The sequence below is a fragment of the Lynx rufus genome, unplaced genomic scaffold (assembly GCF_022079265.1).
Source record: "Lynx rufus isolate CCGP_SWC_20201006 ecotype Redwood Valley unplaced genomic scaffold, mLynRuf1.p SCAF_16, whole genome shotgun sequence".
Classification (NCBI taxonomy): Eukaryota; Metazoa; Chordata; class Mammalia; order Carnivora; family Felidae; genus Lynx; species Lynx rufus.
Genome location: NW_025814830.1, coordinates 14179220 through 14198067, shown reverse-complemented (window position 1 = coordinate 14198067; position 18848 = coordinate 14179220). Strand labels below are relative to the sequence as shown.

At 48.3% G+C, this 18848-nt stretch overlaps 1 protein-coding gene and 2 long non-coding RNA genes across 3 annotated transcripts; 2 read left to right on the top strand and 1 right to left on the bottom strand.

Annotated features, from left to right (window-relative positions):
• Positions 1–1082: 1082 nt before the first annotated feature.
• LOC124511233 (uncharacterized) lies at positions 1083–2631 on the top strand. Its single transcript, XR_006961842.1, has 2 exons — positions 1083–1532; positions 2274–2631. It is a non-coding gene; the product is annotated as an uncharacterized LOC124511233 (long non-coding RNA).
• A 3044-nt stretch (positions 2632–5675) lies between these two features.
• LOC124511234 (uncharacterized) lies at positions 5676–14400 on the bottom strand. Its single transcript, XR_006961843.1, has 3 exons — positions 13920–14400; positions 12777–12911; positions 5676–6916 (listed from the first exon to the last, which is right to left on the bottom strand). It is a non-coding gene; the product is annotated as an uncharacterized LOC124511234 (long non-coding RNA).
• Positions 13818–16138, top strand: FFAR2 (free fatty acid receptor 2). The gene is made up of 2 exons (XM_047078245.1): positions 13818–13891; positions 14399–16138. The coding sequence occupies exons 1-2, from the start codon at positions 13887–13889 to the stop codon at positions 15393–15395; spliced, it is 1002 nt and encodes a 333-aa protein (XP_046934201.1). The 5' UTR covers positions 13818–13886; the 3' UTR covers positions 15396–16138.
• The last annotated feature ends 2710 nt before the right edge of the window (positions 16139–18848 follow it).

Here is an 18848-nt window from a genome sequence, read left to right as displayed (position 1 = left end):
TCCTTTGTTGTGCAAAAGCTTTTTATTTTGGTGTAGTTCTAATATTCTAATAGTTTATTTTTGCTTTTCTCTCCCTCACCTGAAGAGACATAGCCATAAATATGTTGCTAAGAGTGATGTCCAAGAGATTACTGCCTAGGTTTTACTTTAGGATTTTTATGGTTCCAGGTCTCACACTGAGATCTTTAATCCATTTTGAGTTTATTTTTGTGTATGCTTTACAAAAGTGGTCCAGTCTCATTCTTTTGCATGTAGCTGTCCAGTCTTCCCAGCACCTCTCGTTGAAGAAACCATCTTTTACTCATTGTATATTTTTGCCTCCTCTGCTGTAGGGGGATTGACCATATAAGTATAGATATATTTCTGGACACTCTATCCTGCTCCACCGACCTATGTGGCTATTTTTGTGGCAGTGTCATGCTGTTTTGATTAGTATAGCTTTGTAGTATGTTGTGAAATATGGGATCGTGGTACCTCCAGCTTTGTTCTTTCTCAAGGTTGCTTTGGCTCTTCGGGGTCTTTTGTGGTTCCATACAGATTTTAGGATCATTTGTTCTAGTTCTGTGAAAAATACTATTGGTATTTTGATAGAGATTGCATTGAATCTGTAAAATCATATACCTCTGTATGTCATCACAGATATTTTAGTCTTAGAAGTATTTTTCCTCCCTATTATGTCCTATTCAAGATTTCTATAATTTTGACATTCTCCCCTTCCTCTTTACCCAGTTTTGTCAGATCAGGAAAAGGCCCAGTTAATATTCACTTTCCCAGAAACCCTTGCAGCCAGGGGTTGTCATGAGATACAGCGCTAGCCAATGAGAAGTAAGAAGTCTGCTAAGGAGGGCTTCTAGAGAAGCTATCATTTTCTTGGTTACAAAAAGGGATAGATTGGGGCGCCTGGGTGGCGCAGTCGGTTAAGCGTCCGACTTCAGCTAGGTCACGATCTCGCGGTCCGGGAGTTCGAGCCCCGCGTCAGGCTCTGGGCTGATGGCTCAGAGCCTGGAGCCTGTTTCCAATTCTGTGTCTCCCTCTCTCTCTCTGCCCCTCGCCCGTTCATGCTCTGTCTCTCTCTGTCCCAAAAATAAATAAACGTTGAAAAAAAAAATTTATAAAAAATAAAAAAAAAAAACAAAAAGGGATAGATTTGGGCGATGATGCTATGTCAACGTAGGTTCATCACTGTAACAAATGGAACACAGGTCGGGGATGTGGATAATGGGGGAGGCTGTGCATGTGTCGGGGATACGGGGACTCTCCATGGCTTCTGCTCAGTCTTGCTGTCGACCTGTTTTACAGAATAAAGTCACTCAGTCATTCAGCTCACATGTCCTTTACTCCTTATACTCTCCACCTCCTATTTGCTCAAAATGTAGATGCTTTTCTTAAGGTCATGAAGCAAAAAGTCAAATCTAGGGATGGTGAAGCAGAAAGCTAAAGCCCGGGTTGTTGAGGACCGCGTCTGAGAAGCTGCACCAGCCTCGTGGCCTTCATGCACCCGTTTCCTTCATGCGACAGGAGAAGGAGAAAATGTATGTGTTTAAGCCTCTGTGGTTTGGGTTTCCAGGTTCATTAGAGATCTAAGGCTTTTAGCTTTGTCCGTGGCAAGGACACAGGGGAGTCTCAGGTGCTGATTCGCCGTGGCTTCCTATTCCGGCAGAGCAAGGGCCCAGGGGGGAAAGAGGGAAGCCCTGAACACGAAGACCCGGTCTGTGTGCTCCTCGCCCTACCTCTCTTCACAAAAGCCTCACTGCTCACTGAGGGATCTGAATTCCTCTGGCCACGAAGGAGCTGGCGGGGGGGGGGGGGTGACTCAACATGTAGATTTTAGTTCATATAAACTTTTCGGAGAGCTGGTAGTAAAGTATTACGTCAATTGCACTGCTGTTTCTCAATCTATTTTTAACCAATTTCCGTTTCTGATAAACACAAACTGTACTTTCTATAGTCTGTGTTAAGAAAATCAGGGCTTTCCCTTCTGGAAAACTACAATTCTCGAACCACATGTACTACCGTTTTCCCCACCCAGGAATTTCTGACACTTTCCCCCATGCCTCTTGAGATTCTCTGGTGAAATCTGAGTTTCCTAAGATTCTGCAAACTGGACAGAAACCCTGGCAGTTCCCATGATGCCACACCTGGTGGGGCCAGGGGGTGGGGGGACGAGGTGCATACGGGACAGAAGCAGGTAAAGGGGAGGAAAGCAGAGGAAAGGCTGGGCTGGAAAAGGAACAGAGCACCGGCTTCACCCTGAGCTGGCTTGACTTCTGCAGGATCAGCCAGCACCTGACTGCAACACATCACAGCTTCACTGAGGAAACCTGTAACACTTCCACCGCTAAAGACTCTCTGCCCTTCCTCCTTGGCTCATGGTCAACACTGAAAGGCAGTCCAAGCTAACAGCCAGCTGCCTTCTGCTGTTTCAAAGGAGGTCTAAGCCGCTGAAAGCTACCTGGAGGTCTGGGCTGGAAGCTGCGTGTGGCCAAGGGGACCGAGGGTGGGGAGATTATTAGTCCTGTTCTTGGTCTGAAGGTCAGTTTTACAGGGACAGCAGACAGAGAAGTGGGGTGGGGGAGAAAGGTCGGACAGCCTCTTCAAGATTCTATAAATAAAGGAACAGTCTCCTCCCAAGTTCTTAGTCCTGTTTCACTATCAAATCCAGATCCTTATAAACATGCATGCTCATAAATACTAAATGCCAGTGAATTCCATAGAGAGCAACAGTAGACGATAGTTCCCCCCTATTCTCTGTGTATCCAAAGTGGTTAAATACAGGTAGGGAGGGAGGGGTTAAACATGACAGCCCCTGGGATCTGGGGTTAGAGCATGAACCAGAACATGTGGAAGGGATCCCAGGGAACTAGGGTGGAAGGTCATTCCGTCATGGGTTCAGGGAAAGAGTGAAGGCCCAATGGCAGGAAGCCTGGTGACCATGCAGACACTTTAAGGGAAGCAGATGACATGATCTTATACCCTTGCCTATGCCCTTGTACCCTCCTGTGTGGGATTTCTACGACTTCTACAGGCTGCTGGGAGAGATGGTTCTAACCTGGATCCTCCTAGCACAGGGGGAGCAGAGTCCAGCAGTGAAGACCATGGACTCCTGAGCCAGACTGTCCGGCTCCCTAGCTCAGAGTTCAGCTCTTCCATTTACCAGCTGTCTGACTTTAGGCAAATTTTTTAACCCCCACCCCCATACCTCAGTTTTCTCATCTATAAAATGGGGATGAGTGTGCCAAACTCATAGAATTTTTTTATTGCCTATATTCCCTATGCTGTACTTTTCACCCCCATGGCTTATTTATTTTATAACTGGATGCTGTACCTCTTAATCCCCTTCAACCTATTTCGTCCGTCCCCACACTTCCTCTCCTCTCTGGCAACCACCAGTTTATTCTGTTTATGAGTCTGTTTCACAGAACGTTTTCAGGATTAATGAGTTCATCTTTACAAAGCTCTTAGCATAGTGCCTGACACACAGTATCAGAATGGGCAGTAAATGCTGGGGCTGGTGTACTCATTTCCTGTGTCTGCTATAACAAATTGTCACAAACACCGTGGCTTAACACCACAGAAATTTAGTCTCTGATAGTTCTGGAGGTCAGAAATCCAAAACCAGTATGGTGGTCTAAGGAAAACCTATTCCCTGCCTCTTCCATCACCTGGTGGCACTGGCATTCCTTGGCTTGTGGTCTCATCACTCCAGTCTCTGCCTTGGTGATCCTGTCATCTTCCCCTCTTCTGTCTGTCTGAAATCTCCCTCTGCCTCCTTCTCATAAGAATATCTGTGATTGGGGCGCCTGAGTGGCTTAGCTGATTAAATGTCTGACTTCGGCTCAGGTCATGATCCCATGGTTCATGAGTTTGAGCCCTGCGTCAGGCTCTGTGCTGACAGCGTGGAGCCTGGAGCCTGCTTCGGATTCTGTCTCCCTCTCTCTCTCTGCCCCTCCCCTGCTCGTGCGCTCGCTCGCTCTCTCTCTCTCTAAAAAAATAAATAAACATTAAAAAAAAAAAGAGTATCCCTGATGACCTTTGAGGACCACACAGATTATGCAGGATAACCTCCCCACCATAAGATTCTTCGTCATATCCGCAAAGTTCTTTCTCCCCATGTAAGGTGACATTCATAGGTTCCAGGGATTAAGACACGCATATCTTTTAGGGGGACCGTTATTCAGCCACCACAGCTGGTATTATTGGCCAGAGGCCTGGAGTCTGATTAATAGCAAGCAGGTGGACCGACTAAAGGAAGGAGAGGTCTCTGCAGAGGGAGGTCAGGGTATGGTTACCAGCAGTGGGTGGCAAAACCCACGATGCCCACTAAGGAATCCAAAAGGGGCAGGACTGAAGAATACTCCTGAGATGCTAGTTCTGGGCTGCACCTTCTTGTTCCTCCCCTTCAGTGGAGCGCCGGCACTGGGGATGTGGGGGGCAAGGCTGCAGAACTGGAGGACACTGCTTTTCTAACTTTTTTAAAATTTACTTTGAGAGAGAGGCAGATCATAAGTGGGGGAGGGACAGAGAGAGGGGGAAACACAGAATCTGAAGCAGGCTCCGGGCTCCCAGCTGTCAGCACAGAGGCCGATGTGGGTCTTGAACTCATGACCCATAGATCCCGACCTGAGCCGAAGTCGGACGCTTAACCAACTGAGCCACCCAGGCACTCCCTCATAGGCACACATTTTCAATTTTAAGGTGTTTATTTTATAAAAGTTTATATGGCAATACCTGAGACAGCACCAGAACAAGCACTTAATACACACTCACCGACAAGATTAAATACGTTAACAGAGAAATACAAACAAAACTGGATCAGCAATCAAGTTTAGAAGGCAATGAACTCTCCCAAAAGAAGGAAGACATTCAGTGTAAGAGTACAGAACACTTAGGGCAGGGAAAATCAAATCTACGGCCTTAAAACCCATGGTAGAGTTAATGTTTGGGAGAAACTTAGAATTACAACTCCTTTCGTGATCTCCAACAGGATAGTGCAGATTCTCAGGATAACTAAGAAAACATCACTGATATCCTTTCCATTCACAATCGGGAGAGAAACCACTGTGCGCATGACAGGGTCACCTCCCAGGCTTCATGTATCACAAGAATTATCGTGTCTAGTGTGTGGGCTGCCGCTAATTCTTCTGTTTTAGCCACGCTCACTGAAAAACTCTTATTAAACTTCCTGCTAAAAGAGCAGCGACATCAACAGCTAGAGCCATTCCACGATAGAAAATCAGTTGCTTCACTGTCAAAACATCCCCAACGGTGGCCACCGCATACCGGTTGTTTTCTTCTATTACCCTTAGCTGGGTCTGGCTCTCTGATCTGACGATATGATATCAGGTAAAATCGCTCCATCGGTGACTTCTTTTTCCAACACAGGCAGATCTGTTGGTGTGGCGTGGTCTCTTTGATCCCTTTCACCCCAGCTCGAACCTGTGCCTGCTCTGCGACTCTCTTCCAGTTTGTCCTCCAGACGAGCACCAGACAGAAAAGGGCTTGAAAGAAGACAGAGACTATCAATCCAGACCAGAGACCTATTATCCCAAGTTTTGCGGCAAACACCAGAGATACTCCGATGGGAAAACCAAACACATGATAACCGATGGCGTTCACAATAGCACCAATCTTCTGTTTTCCTATACCTCGTAGGATTCCACCACAGGTGCCTGCAAGGGCATCAAATAGATGAAAGGGAGCAAAAATAGGCATCACTTGGCTCACAAGGTAAAATAATAGCTCTGTCTCTGGTAAATATATAGGCAATCACATCCTTCATCGCCGAAAGTAAAATGCCCACGACGAGAGTACAGACACCCGCACACAGGAGAACGGTGATGCTAGAGTCCCGAGCCTGCTCGGCATTCCCTGCCCCCAGAGCCTTGCCCACTCGGACACTGGCCACCACACCAAAGCCAAGGAGCACCCTGTAGGCTACAGAGGCCAGTTCGTAAATGATGGTCTGGGCCCCGAGCTCTGTCACGCTAATCAGTCCTGCAAGAAAGTTCCGATCTCAAAGGTCCACTATTCAGTGCACACCATGAACATACTGGGGACAGCCAGCTGGATGTAGGAGCCCCATTCTTGGAAACAGTCCCAAGTCCACCCTCTCCAGGTATTGATGTGGATTTTTTCCCACCACATGTACAGGAGAAGGAGAGCACACAGGAGGAACTGGGAAGTGCTGTCTGCCCAGGCAGATCCTACCACTCCAAGGTCCAGGGCATAGAGCAGGAGGGCATTCATGCCTACACTGATCACATTTGCTGCAATCCCAGTGATCACCTGAGGCATGATGATGCCCTGACTTTGTAAATATCTTGTCTGCAGCTGAAACAGGAACGCTGCAGGAAGAGCACGAATGAAAATCATCACATAAATCTGGGCTATCCTGGACACTTCAGGTTCTTGTTTTAAGAGCAGGAGGATACGGTCCGTATTGATGAAGATGGCCCAGCAAGGAAAGCAACACAGCATCAAGATGAGGATTCCTCTTTGGAGTGTGATTCCCCACACGTTTTAGGTTCTTGCCTCTGAAGGACTGAGACATCAGCCTGTCACAAGCGGAGGCCAAGCCAGTTCCAACTGAAATCCCAATAACATTCACCACCGATACCGCAAGAGTAACGGCATCCAGCTCGACTTTGCCCAGATGCCCACAGAAGATGGAACTGATGACGCTAATCAGGAAGATCATCAACTGGGCCAGGGACACCGAGCCCGCGAGGGCCACCAGAGCGGCTGCCTCCTGCCGCACGTCGGCTCCGCAGGCAGCCGTGCAAGCGAGGGGCGTCGGGGCGGCTCGGTGCCTTCCCGGGGCACGGTGGCAACGGCGGCTGCAGGGGGCTCCGTGCCGGCGTGGGGTGGAGGACACTGCTCTTGACTTGAATCACGGGAAAGGCCGGACAAGCAGCATCTAAAAGATGATAGGGGCACCTGGGCGGCTGAGTCAGTCAAACATCTGACTCTTGATCTCAGTTCAGGTCATGATCTCATGGTACATGAGTTTGAGCCCCACGTCAGGTTCTGTGCTGACAGTGAGGAGCCTGCTTGGGATTCTCTCTCCCTCCCTCTCTCTGCCCCCCCCCCCCACTCACGCTCTCCCTCTCTCTCTCTCTCTCTCTCAAAATAAATAAATAAACATTAAAAAAACATATTTAAAAGAGGGTGCAAGTGGGGAAGGGCAATACGCAAACCAATGGGGGGGCGAAATGTGCCAGCACAGGACAGCAATGAGATCTCAAAGTCTACTTGGATATACCGGTCTAGAATCATCTTCTTTCTCACTCCCCCGGAGAGCTCCATTTCTCTCTGGTGTCCTGTAGCTCTTCCCACAGTGTGATTTTATCTAAAGTTGCAGACCCCAAATCCACTGATCTCTGCCTGCACTGCCACATTCTCCTGAATGCCTGCCATCACCGGTCCTCCCCTGGGTGGCCCCGACCACTTCTATTCTCTCTCCACTTCCGACGTCATCCCTCTGGAGACCATGCAGATCATTCCTCACACAGCAGCGCAAACACCCTACATCTCATCACGTCACTCTCCTCTTACGGCCCACAAGTGACTTCCTACTGCTTACGGATGGAATCCCAAGTCCTTACTAACACCTGTCTGGTCTTCCACGGTCACGGCTCTAGCTTACCATGCTCCAGTCACACCAACCTCTCTGCCTCCCTCCTCCACTGCCCATGAACGTGCGCGTACATGCGCATGCATGCGCACACACACACACACACACACACACACACACACGTGCTTTCTGCCTTCCTGCACCATCTGCCAGCTCCCCCGCCCAGACCCCTCCTCTGCCGGAGTCTCACAGTGGCCAGCCCCAGAATCCGGCTCAACCTCTCAGGTGTCGGCTAACAGTAACTGCAGAGATGGCCTCTCCGAAGCCTCTGGCCAAGGAAGTCCCTGCCACGCGGTGACCACTGCCACCGCCCCATTTCACTTCCTTCACAGTGTCTCTCTCTGCATAAAGACTCCCGTGGCACATATGCTCACAATCTCTATGCTCTAGCATGTAACCACCCTCCGGGAGTGTGAGACCGTGTTTATCTTTTTGACCCTGCACTTGGCACAGATCCCACCACATCCTAGAGAGCGGGCACATTTTCGTTGAATGAATGAATGAAACAACAGCTCTTCATTTACCGTTAGTGCCTTCCCCTTCCCTTTTGAATATTTTATACCCATACCTCCCTCATATTTGCTAAGCAGGATCTATGTCATAAAGACACATTAGCTTGAATTATCAATACTGGTGATGAGGAAAGATCCAGGCAGCTTCCCGCAAAAGTAACAGGAGTGCCTTAATCTACAAAAGAGCTCGCAAGTGATTCCCGGCTGGGATTTCTTATGACGGTCCCAGAAGAAGCTAAGATGAGGCAACTGCAAACAAGTAACTCAGAGCTTGTGAAAATGGATTTCTCTCCATTCCAATTCTTCCGCTTATCCATCCACACATCATCCAAGAAATAATTATCAAGTGTCCAATATGTGCCAGGCTCCATGCCAGACCCTGGGGATACAATGGTGAGAAAAACAGCCATGTTCCCTGCCTTCACGGATAGTTTCACAAGGGAGATGGACACTAAGCAAATCCTCACATGATAAAGGTATTATAACAAACTGAGATACACATGTGCTGTGAAGGAATTGTAAAAGATGCTACGAGGGCAACAAATAATTAGAAAATAAAGTCTTAAAAATTCAACTTGTAAGAGCACCAAAAATAGCTAAGAATCAATGCAAGAAATGACGTGTAAAACCTCTCTGCTGAATACGAGGAAACACTGCTGAGAGAAATTCGACACCTAAAGAAATGGAGATATGTCATGTTTCCTTGATTGGCAGGCCCAGTGTGATTCCAATGTCGACAGTTCCAAATTGATCTATGCCTTCAACACAGTCCCAGTCAGAACTCCAGCAGGCTTTTTCGTAGAAACTGATTTCTCTGGAAATGCAAATGACCTGGAAGAGCCCAAGCAATCTTAGAAAACAACATGAAGTTAGAGGACTTACACTTCCTGATTCCAAGGCTTCTTATAAAACTACAGTCATCGAGACGGTGGGAGATGGTAAAAGGAAAGACGTTAAGGATTGCTAGAACAGACGTTAAGGATTGATAAGAAACAGACCCACTCAGATACAATCAATTCGTTCTCAGTAAAGATACCGAGGAAATTCAACAGGATGTGGGGCTGGATAGGTAGGTAAGGATTTCTTAGAACATGAGAGCACAAAACATAAGAGGAAAACAAAATAAGCTAGACTATGTCAAAATTCAAAATTGTTTTGTTCTTCAAGAGACCATTAAGAAAATGGAAACACAAGGCATACAGTGGGAAAAAATATAATACCCATAATCTAACAGATGACCAGTACCCGGAACATAAAAAAGAGGCACAACGTCAACAGTCATCAGGGAAAAGCGAATTAAAACCACAACAAGATACCAGGGCCTGTAATCAGAATGCCTAAAACTTAAGACTAACACCTATCAAGGGGCTGGTGATGCTGTGGAACAGCTGGAATGCCCGTACATTGCTGGCAGGAATAGCAATGGTACAGCCACTTTGGAAAACTGGCAGTTTCTTAAGAAGTTGAACAAGAAGTTGACCATACAGCCTAGCCAACATACTTCTAGGTATCTGCCCAAGAGAACTGAAAGTACATATTTGCACCCAGATCTAAACAACAATGTACATATAGCAGCTTTATTCACACTAGCCAAACACTGAAAAACAAAAAAATACTCAAATGTCTAGCAACAGGTGAATGGATAAATAAAATATGAAATATCCATGAAACAGAATACTATTCAGCAACAGTGCTCCGAGAACATGTACTAAGAGAATCTAACTGCACCTAGGAGGTCAGGGAGGGCTTTCTTAAGAAGGAAGCGGGCATCTGAAAGAAGGCTGGGGACTGACTGGGGAGGAGGACTGGGTCATAAGAAATAGAGCGCTGCAGGCAAAGGCTGGGTCATGAGCCCCCGGCAGAGGGAAGGTGGCACGTTTATGGAAGCGAGAGATGGTCTTGCAGAGACAGCAAGGAGAGAGAAGAGACGTATGAGTTTAGGCTAGAAGTTGGCAAGGGCCATGCCGAGCAGGCCTTATAGGCCTTGTTAAGAGTTTTGACGTTGGGGCGCCTAAGTGGCTCAGCTGGTTGAGTGCCAGACTTCAGCTTAGGTCATGGTCTTGCGGTTCGTGAGTTTGAGCCCCAGGTCAGGCTCTGTGCTGACAGCTCAGAGCCTGGAGGCTGCTTAGGATTCTGTGTCTCCCTCTCTCTCTCTCTCTGCCCTTCCCTATTTGTGCTTTGTCTCTTTCTCTCTCTCAAAAACAAACATTAAAGAAATTTGTTTTAAAGAGTTTTGATGTTTATCCTCAAGGCAATAAGAAACCTCAGAAAGGATTTTAAACAAGAGGGTGATATAAGTGGCTTGATATTTTTAAAATATCCCACTAACTACAGTATGGAGAACTGACTGTCAGGATGTGAGTGGCTGGGAAGGAGCTGGTCATGGCCCCTGCCAACCTCCTGGTAATAGACTCCGGCTTACGCTGACATGGGACGATGGAGACGGAGAGAGACGGACGCCTTCAATGGGCTCTGAGAAGTGTGGGACTGCATTCAGGGGATAAGGAAGAAGATGGTGTTGAGACAGACTCCAAGATTATGGCTCAGGGGATGGAATGGGAAGAGATCCCATGCCCCAACAGGGAGAATGCTGGAAGAAGGCCTAACTTGTTGGGGAAGGTCAGCTCTGGACACACTCAATTTGAGATGCCTGGGAAACATTTGAATGACAGTGTCTCTCAGGCATTTGGACATGTGGATGTGAAGGCTCACAGAAGCCCTGGATAGAGATTCAAAACTGGCTTTTGTGAAGACGGTAACCGACACTACAGAAATGCATGCAACAGGCCGAAGAGCTACACAGGACCAGGACAAGAGAGCGCCTGAAGCCAAGTCTTAAGGGACTCGAACATTTAGAGGACGATCAGGGAATGGTGGGCCGGTGAAGGAAACTAAGAAGTGACCTGAGCAAAGTCAGGGAAACCAGAAGAGCATAATATATGAGAATTCACGGAAAGAGAATGTTTCAAGAAGGCTATGGAAACTGTGTGGAAGGCTAATAAAATAGGAAGAAAATGTCCACTGAATTTAGTTGCATGGACGTCACTGCCAATCGTAGGATGAGCAGGTCCTATGGAACAACAGAGGTATAACCCAGATTCGAGGGGATGGGGGAGGGCACTGATTGAGGAATAAGGAAGTAGAGAAAGTGATTATACATAAATTTTAGATAACGGGCCCAACTTCCTATTCTGACAAGCTGGGCTGTAATAATGATGAAAGAAAGCTGAACTTGGGAGAGATTGTGAAAGACATGGTTTTTGTGAAAGCACAGTCCTTGAATTCGGCCTCAGAGGTTGCATTTCCTTTTCATGTGACATAGGTGGGTGTTGTGAGTCATGAGCCCCAAGTTTCCTTTATTTTGTTACCTTCATAACTACCCCAAACATGGAGGAGGGGGTTCAGTGGGGCCTCGCCAACACAGGTGACAGGGTGCAGTGACATGAGAACAGGCACAGGCAGGGGACGGACGGGCCAAGGTAAAGCGGCAGTCCTACTCAACATCTGTGTTCAGGAAGTCTCTGCTTTGCCATTAAATCCAGATCCTCATGAATATTTATAGACAATCATAAAAGCAAAATGATACAAATAAATTTGGGAGCAAGCACAGATGGCAAAACAGAGGCCCCTTCCCTACCACAAGAGGAAAATAAGTTCTGGCTTGGTTTCCTCCGTGTGTGTATCTGGACAGGGCTTTGAAGAGCTTCTAGAGGGGCTACACAGACAGGGGGGTAGGGGATGAGGAAAGGACAAGGGTGGCGCAGAGGTCAGGAGCAGCCCACAGGGAGAGGGAACACGTGGGGGGAAAGACACCGAGCCTGGGCACAGCTTCCCTGTAAAAGGGACATCAGGCCTCCTGAATCCCTGACACTCCCCCAAGTCAGACGGCATGTCGGTGGCCTCAGCCTCCGGATATTTTACCAAGTGGGTCAGTCGCTTGGACGCTGCCAGCAGGCTTCCACTCATGGGTACCCACTAAGTGCTAAGCACTGGCTCCTATGCTTTATATATGCTAGCTCATCCACGCCTCACAGAAATCCTGAGATGGAAGTATTCCCATCCACACTTGACTGAAAAGGAAGTTAAAGTTCAGAAATCTATCTGCCCCACCGGCACCCTGATGTTTATAGCAGCACTATCAACAATAGCCAAAGTATGGAAAAGAGCCCAACTGTCCATCGATGCATGAATGGATAAAGAAGATGTGGTGTGTGTGTGTGTGTGTGTGTGTGTATACATATACACACAATGGAGTATTACTCGGCAATCCAAAAGAACGAAATCTTGCATTTGCAACTACGTGGATGGAACTAGAGGGTATTATGCTAAGCGAAATCAGTCAGAAAGACAAATGTCGTATGACTTCACTCATATGAGGACTTTAAGATACAAAACAGATGAACATCAGGGAAGGGAAGCAAAAATAATATAAAAACAGGGAGGGAGACAAAACATAACAGACTCTTAAATACAGAGAACAAACAGCATTGCTGGAGGGGTTGAGGGAGGGGGGATGGGCTAAATGGGTAAGGGGCACTGAGGAATCTACTCCTGAAATCATCGTTGCACTATACGCTAACTAACTCGGATGTAAATTAAAAAACAAATTAATTATTAAAAAAAAAATTTACCTGCCCCAAGGTCACAGTGGAGGGACTTGGGTTTGAGCCCACATCTGCATGACTCTAAATCCCACACTATTTCCACCAGAATAAGACGCAGGCTAGGCGAAACCAATCTGTCTCAATCAAGAGGGCAAAAGAGACCTGTTGTGGGCAGAGGACAGGAGACCATACAGGGGAAAAAAAAAAATTGAAGAATGAAAGAACGTAGGAGACTTCTTTTCTGAAAATGAGAAGAATCACAGAAGAAACTGCCTAGAAAAGAGAAGATAAGATCATCTGACTCGAGAAATGGGAAAAATGCCTGGGATTGAAAAAAGAATTCAGGACCTAGGGACAGAGAATCTGGGTTTGGCAGGCAGAGTGAGGGTCTCTGGGGGGCGGGGAACGAAGATGCTGGCGGCGGGTGCCCATCCTTCAGGTTTGAGAGGAGACAGTGCTCAATTACTGACCTTCCCCTCTCTAGTCACATGACTCACGCTAGTATAAAAGCTTTCTACCAGCAGGTTCCTTACAATTTTTTTTTCCTGTGTGAAATGGGCAGTAGCAGTGGCTAAAGCCCTGTTCCTCTTTCCCAGAAGCTTTCAGACTTTCCTTCAGGACTAATCCCAAGAAGCCACCTATCTGGACTGCAGACAAGGCAAGCAGCTAACCCAGTGCTTGTGCTATGGGCAGTAATGCCAGGATCTGGATTGGAGGGGGAGATGCTGGGGGGCTGACGCAAGTCTGTGAGGAACTGGAGACAGGAGCCAGTGTAGGTGGGATCAAGGAAACAGGCCGGGACATCAAGCCCAGAGAGGGAGGATGGAGGGGCCGGGCTGCATATGGGCAGCGAGGGTTACAAGCCAAATGGAAACTGAGTTGACCCCATTAAGAGTTCTTCTGTTTATAGTCAAAACACCGGGCTCTGAAGCCAGTTGCTACCTGTGGGCTTTCCTGAATGTTCTCTAGAGTCTTTTAGGGGGCAAGCTCCAAAAGACAGTACTGGCTCACCCTTCCTCCCCTCTGTCCCTCCCTACATATCACTAGCTTCCTTTTTCCAATGCAGTCCCAGGGTCCGGTATAGGTCAGGAGAGGAAAAGGTGGAGGAGAATCTGTGTTCTGCAAAAGGAGAGGAAAATGAGGTAGGGAGATGGGCTGGGGGCCGGGCACCTGCTTCCTGGGCGTGTGGCAGGGTCCTGTGGCAAGCCGGCACTGGGTCTCAAGGCCTGGGTTTGTTTTCCTGGCATGGGTGCTCCTGACAGACGGCTCACAGCTCTCTCCCCGTGAGATGCCTTTGTGAGATGCCTTTCCCTCCGCAGGTCTCTGACTAAGGGACCCAAGGAAAGTTACGAACTGATAACAGTAACTTCCTGTATCTGCGAGGAGAGGAGAAAGCCAAGGGTTGGTCCCCCCCCAGAGACACATGATGGCGAACGTAATAACTCCTGCTTAATATCCCGCCCCAGGCAAAGTCAATAATTGCTCTGGGCTGTTCTGGCAGGTGGTGTAAGCAAAGCAGTGGTGGCGACAGAAAGGTCTGGCCTGGGAGGCAGAGTGCGGCAGGGAGGACGTCCGCGGCCTGAACCAGGCGAGGGTCCGTGGGCTGTGAGTGGCACCTCCTGACCCTGCCTTTTTCCGTCCTCTTCCAGAGCAACCATGACAAACTGGCGCAGCTCCATCATCCTCACGGCCTACATCGTCATCTTCCTCACCGGTCTCCCTGCCAACCTCCTGGCCCTGCGGGCCTTCATGGGGCGGGTCCGCCAGCCTCACCCTGCGCCCGTCCACATCCTCCTGCTCAGCCTGACGCTGGCGGACCTCCTGCTGCTGCTGCTGCTGCCCTTCAAGATGGTTGAGGCCGCCTATAACTTCCGCTGGCATCTGCCCGAGCTGCTCTGCGCCCTCACGGGTTTCGGCTTCTACAGCAGCATCTACTGCAGCACGTGGCTCCTGGCGGGCATCAGCATCGAGCGCTACCTGGGAGTGGCTTTCCCCGTGCAGTACAAGCTGTCCCGCAAGCCTGTGTACGGAGTGATTGCTGCCGTGGTCGCCTGGGTCATGTCCTTTGGTCACTGCACCATCGTGATCATTGGTCAGTACTTGAACTCAACCCAGCAGACCGCAAACACGGATGGAATCACTTGCTATGAGAACTTCACCGAAACGCAGCTGAACGTGGTGCTTCCGGTGCGGCTGGAGCTGTGCCTCTTCCTCTTCTTCGTCCCCATGGTGATCACCATCTTCTGCTACTGGCGCTTTGTGTGGATCATGCTCACCCAGCCCCACGTGGGGGCCCAGAGGCGGCGCAGAGCTGTGGGGCTGGCTGTTGTGACCCTCCTTAATTTCCTGGTGTGCTTCGGGCCTTACAACATATCCCACCTGGTGGGGTATTACACGAAGAAAAGCCCCCCGTGGCGGGTCGAAGCCGTGGTGTTCAGTTCCCTCAATGCCAGTCTGGACCCCCTGCTCTTCTACTTCTCTTCATCGGCTGTGCGCAGAGCCTTTGGGAAAGGGCTGCAGATACTGCGACATCAGGGCTCCTCCCTGTTGGGACGCAAAGGCAGAGAGACAGCGGAGGGGGCGAGTGGGGACAGGGGTGTGAGTCAAGCCGAGGGAGCACCGAGTTCCGACTTCACTACAGACTAGGGGGATCCTGGACCTTTGGAGGCACTCTGGGTTACCTAAGAATTGAGCAGGCTGGGAGAGTGGGAGCACGGGTCAGGAATCCTCAGCCCCGATCCACTACTGGGGCTGTGAAAACCTCTCTCAGCAGCTTGGTGTCCCCTCCTGACTGAAGTTTCCAGCCCAAAGGAGCACAGCTCTGTGACAAAAAGAAGAAACGGTTAGGCACAGAAGCACCATCAGACCGGGGTTTCGGAAGCAACGTAGCTAATACAAATCCAGTCCCTGTGACGTAGCCGGCGGCTGAGGATGACCGGGCTCAAGCGGAGTCCTTAAAGCAATCTTGCTATAAGCTTTGAACAACACCTAGACGCCGGTCTAGCTGTGGATACTGGAAAGAAGCCAACGGGAAAGAGGTGGATGAGAATACCAAATGAGGTCAAAGAAGACTCAGGAAAGTTATAAGCCAAGGGGGGGCGGGGATTAAGAGGGAGGACTGGAGACTCAGGCCTCTGATGATCTAGGTTTGCACTGTATCTATCGCTTCCACTTGCTGCTTTGTAAGTATGCTCCAGTCGCCTTCATGTGTGTATCTTGTCTCCCTGCGTCAAACCTGCCGGAGGTCTGGGTCTTGTCTTCCCCGTCCGTGGCACCCCACACGGGTCAGGACGCAGCCCGGCACCCATCAGTCAGGGGTCAACACCGGCGAACCCAGGAGTAGACAACCTGGCCTGGCAGACTGAAAATAAAGACGGTAAAACTCTGCAGCAAGTGTCCACAGTTTTTGTACTTTTCTGCAAGGCTGGGGTGGGCGAAAATGCGATGAAGAAGCACAGTCAGCAGCACGGGGGGAAGGGGATGCATGGGAAACCACAGAAATGGCTGAAGGTCAGGATGTAATGAGTAGAGTGACTGTCGGGGCTAGTGGGATCCCGTTTTAGATTTGGTGAATGGAGACGGGACCTAGAAAGAGAATGTGAGGTGAATCCTGACTTCATGTTATCAGCTGCATCTCAGGGGCCTAAAACACGTAACCCTCCGGCTTAGAAGCCTGCAGAGTTTTCCTACTGTCACGAGTTCTCCTCCAGCAACTCCTATCCTATCATTCCATTACCTACTTTGTATCCTCTCTCCCTGCCCAATCCCACCTTCCTAACTCATCTCTCCCCAAGAAGGAGCCCTGGCCCACTGTCTCTGGTTAACTGATCCAGCCCCAGCCTGGTGGTCGGCAACAGAGGTCTACATCAGAACTGTACGAAGAGGTACAAAAATAGTACACGCCCCCCCAGTCCCCCACCCCATGCCAATCTCCTGACTCTTTGAGGGTGGGGCAGTGGATGAGCCTTTAAAAGCCCCCCAGTGATTACTCTAGGCAGCTCGGGAAAGGAATCCCTGGCCTCACTCAGGGGCCCAATCTGTCCAAGAAAATATTCTTCAGAGAGACCCTTCCTATTTGTAAGTCCCTCTCGCCACAACTCCATACTCCCTCATCTTCTGATTGCTTACTTTTCCCACTGTTATAAAACCCCACTCAAAATTCACACTTTCTCCAGAAAGACTTCCCTTCTAATTCCCACCCAACTGAGCTCCATTTCTGTTTTGCTTCCTCAAACACCACTGGACTGCTGTAAAAGCCCCAGCTTCACGGTCGCTTCTACTTACTAAGCTGTCCTTGGGCAAGTCCTGACCTCTAGCCTCCCTTTCCAAACCATAATCATGAGGATGATGTATGCCTCCCAGGGTTATTCTGAAATTCCAGTGAGACTGTGTATATAAAGTTGCTGAGAAATTTTACAGTATCACTTAGCTCTAAGGGACCAAACAAAATGAAACACCAATATGCCCCAACTTAAAAGAAATAAGGTAAGTAAAAATTAGAAATGATGGAAATCGTATATTAGATAGGTAACCATATAGGATGGTTTAACAGTAATGTGTGAGAAAAAAAATCTGGGATTTTTCTGCTGACTGTACATCTGGGATGTATTACACCTTCCGAAAAAGCTTATTTGATTTGGGGTGGCATTAAAAGAAATAGAGTCTAAACAAGCCAAGACTAATCCCATTTCACTGAGGTCTTAATCAGTAGCATGTTCAGCACCTGAGCTACACATTATTTTTTTAAGACATTAACTCAGGAGTGCCTGGCTGGCTCAGTCAGTAGAGCATGAGACTCTTGATCTTGGGGTCGTGAGTTTGAGCCCCATGTTGGGTATACAGATTACTTAAAAATAAAATCTTAAAAAAAAAAAAAAAAAGACACTAACTCAGGGAATCAAGCCCAGAAGAATTAACCAAAATGTTTTGGAGAGTTGAAACCCTATGACGGTGATGATTGAATAAATGCCAGCCACTATTCCAGAGAAGTAGCCTAAGATGATGGAGGGAATTTTCAAAGGTCAACAAGTGAAAGAGAGTTTAAATCCAGGTCTGCCTTTCTCCAAAGCACCTGCTTTTTTGTTGACTCAAGAGAAGCAAGTAAGAGAATGTTGGATATGTGGCTGAACCAAGGTGAGGTCCAGCTCATGGAAGACACATTCTGTGTAGCTCATGGGGGAAGAACAAGGATCACAGGCAGAAGAAGCAGGGAGCTGCATCTCAAACAGTCAGGGCTGTTTAAAATGGAACTGAGCTAGGGGTGCCTGGGTGGCTCAGTTGGTTAAGCATCTGACTTCGGCTCAGGCTATGATCTCACAGTTCATTAAGTTCAAGCCCCACGTCAGGCTCTGTGCTGACAGCTCAGAGCCTGGAGCCTGCTTTGGATTCTGTGTCTTCCTCTCTCTCTGCTCCTTCCTCATTCATATGCTTGTGCTCTCTCTCTCTCTCTCTCAAAAATAAACACTTAAAAAAATTTTTTTTAATGGAACTGAGCTAACTCAACAAGGTAGTCACCCCCCAGTTCCAGAAATACTGAAGTGGAAAACAGAAAATACCTATCCTGGAACATTGAGGAAACGGACACACCTGGTAAGAGCTGAACCAGTTAACTGTCAAACCCTTTCCTGCTCAGAGATTCCCAGGGTTTCAGACACATGGCTGCTCTTGCCAATCGCAGAAGCGCAAGAAAATCTCTGGTCTGAGATTTTCATGGTGAACCTTTTGCTGCTCACTAACACGTCTTTGATCTGCATGAAGTCATATGATATATAGCACATTTCTTCCCTGGGAAATTAATAGCTCATATGTCCAACAAATATGTATGGGTTACCTACTAGAAGCCAGATACTTTTCCAAGGGCTGGAGATGCAGATTGTATAAGAGACAAGGTACCTGACCTCTCGGGGCTTCCATTCCAGTGGGGAAAAACAGTCAATAAGCAAGTAAACACATAAGCAAGGAAATTTCAAAATGTGCAACTGGTTTTTACAACTGGACTAAAATAGAAACGTGGGGGAAAGTACAATGAGAGGTTAAGGGAGTTTCAAAGATTCTCCTGAGTCAGTGATATTCAGCTGAGAACTGAATGATGAGAAGGAG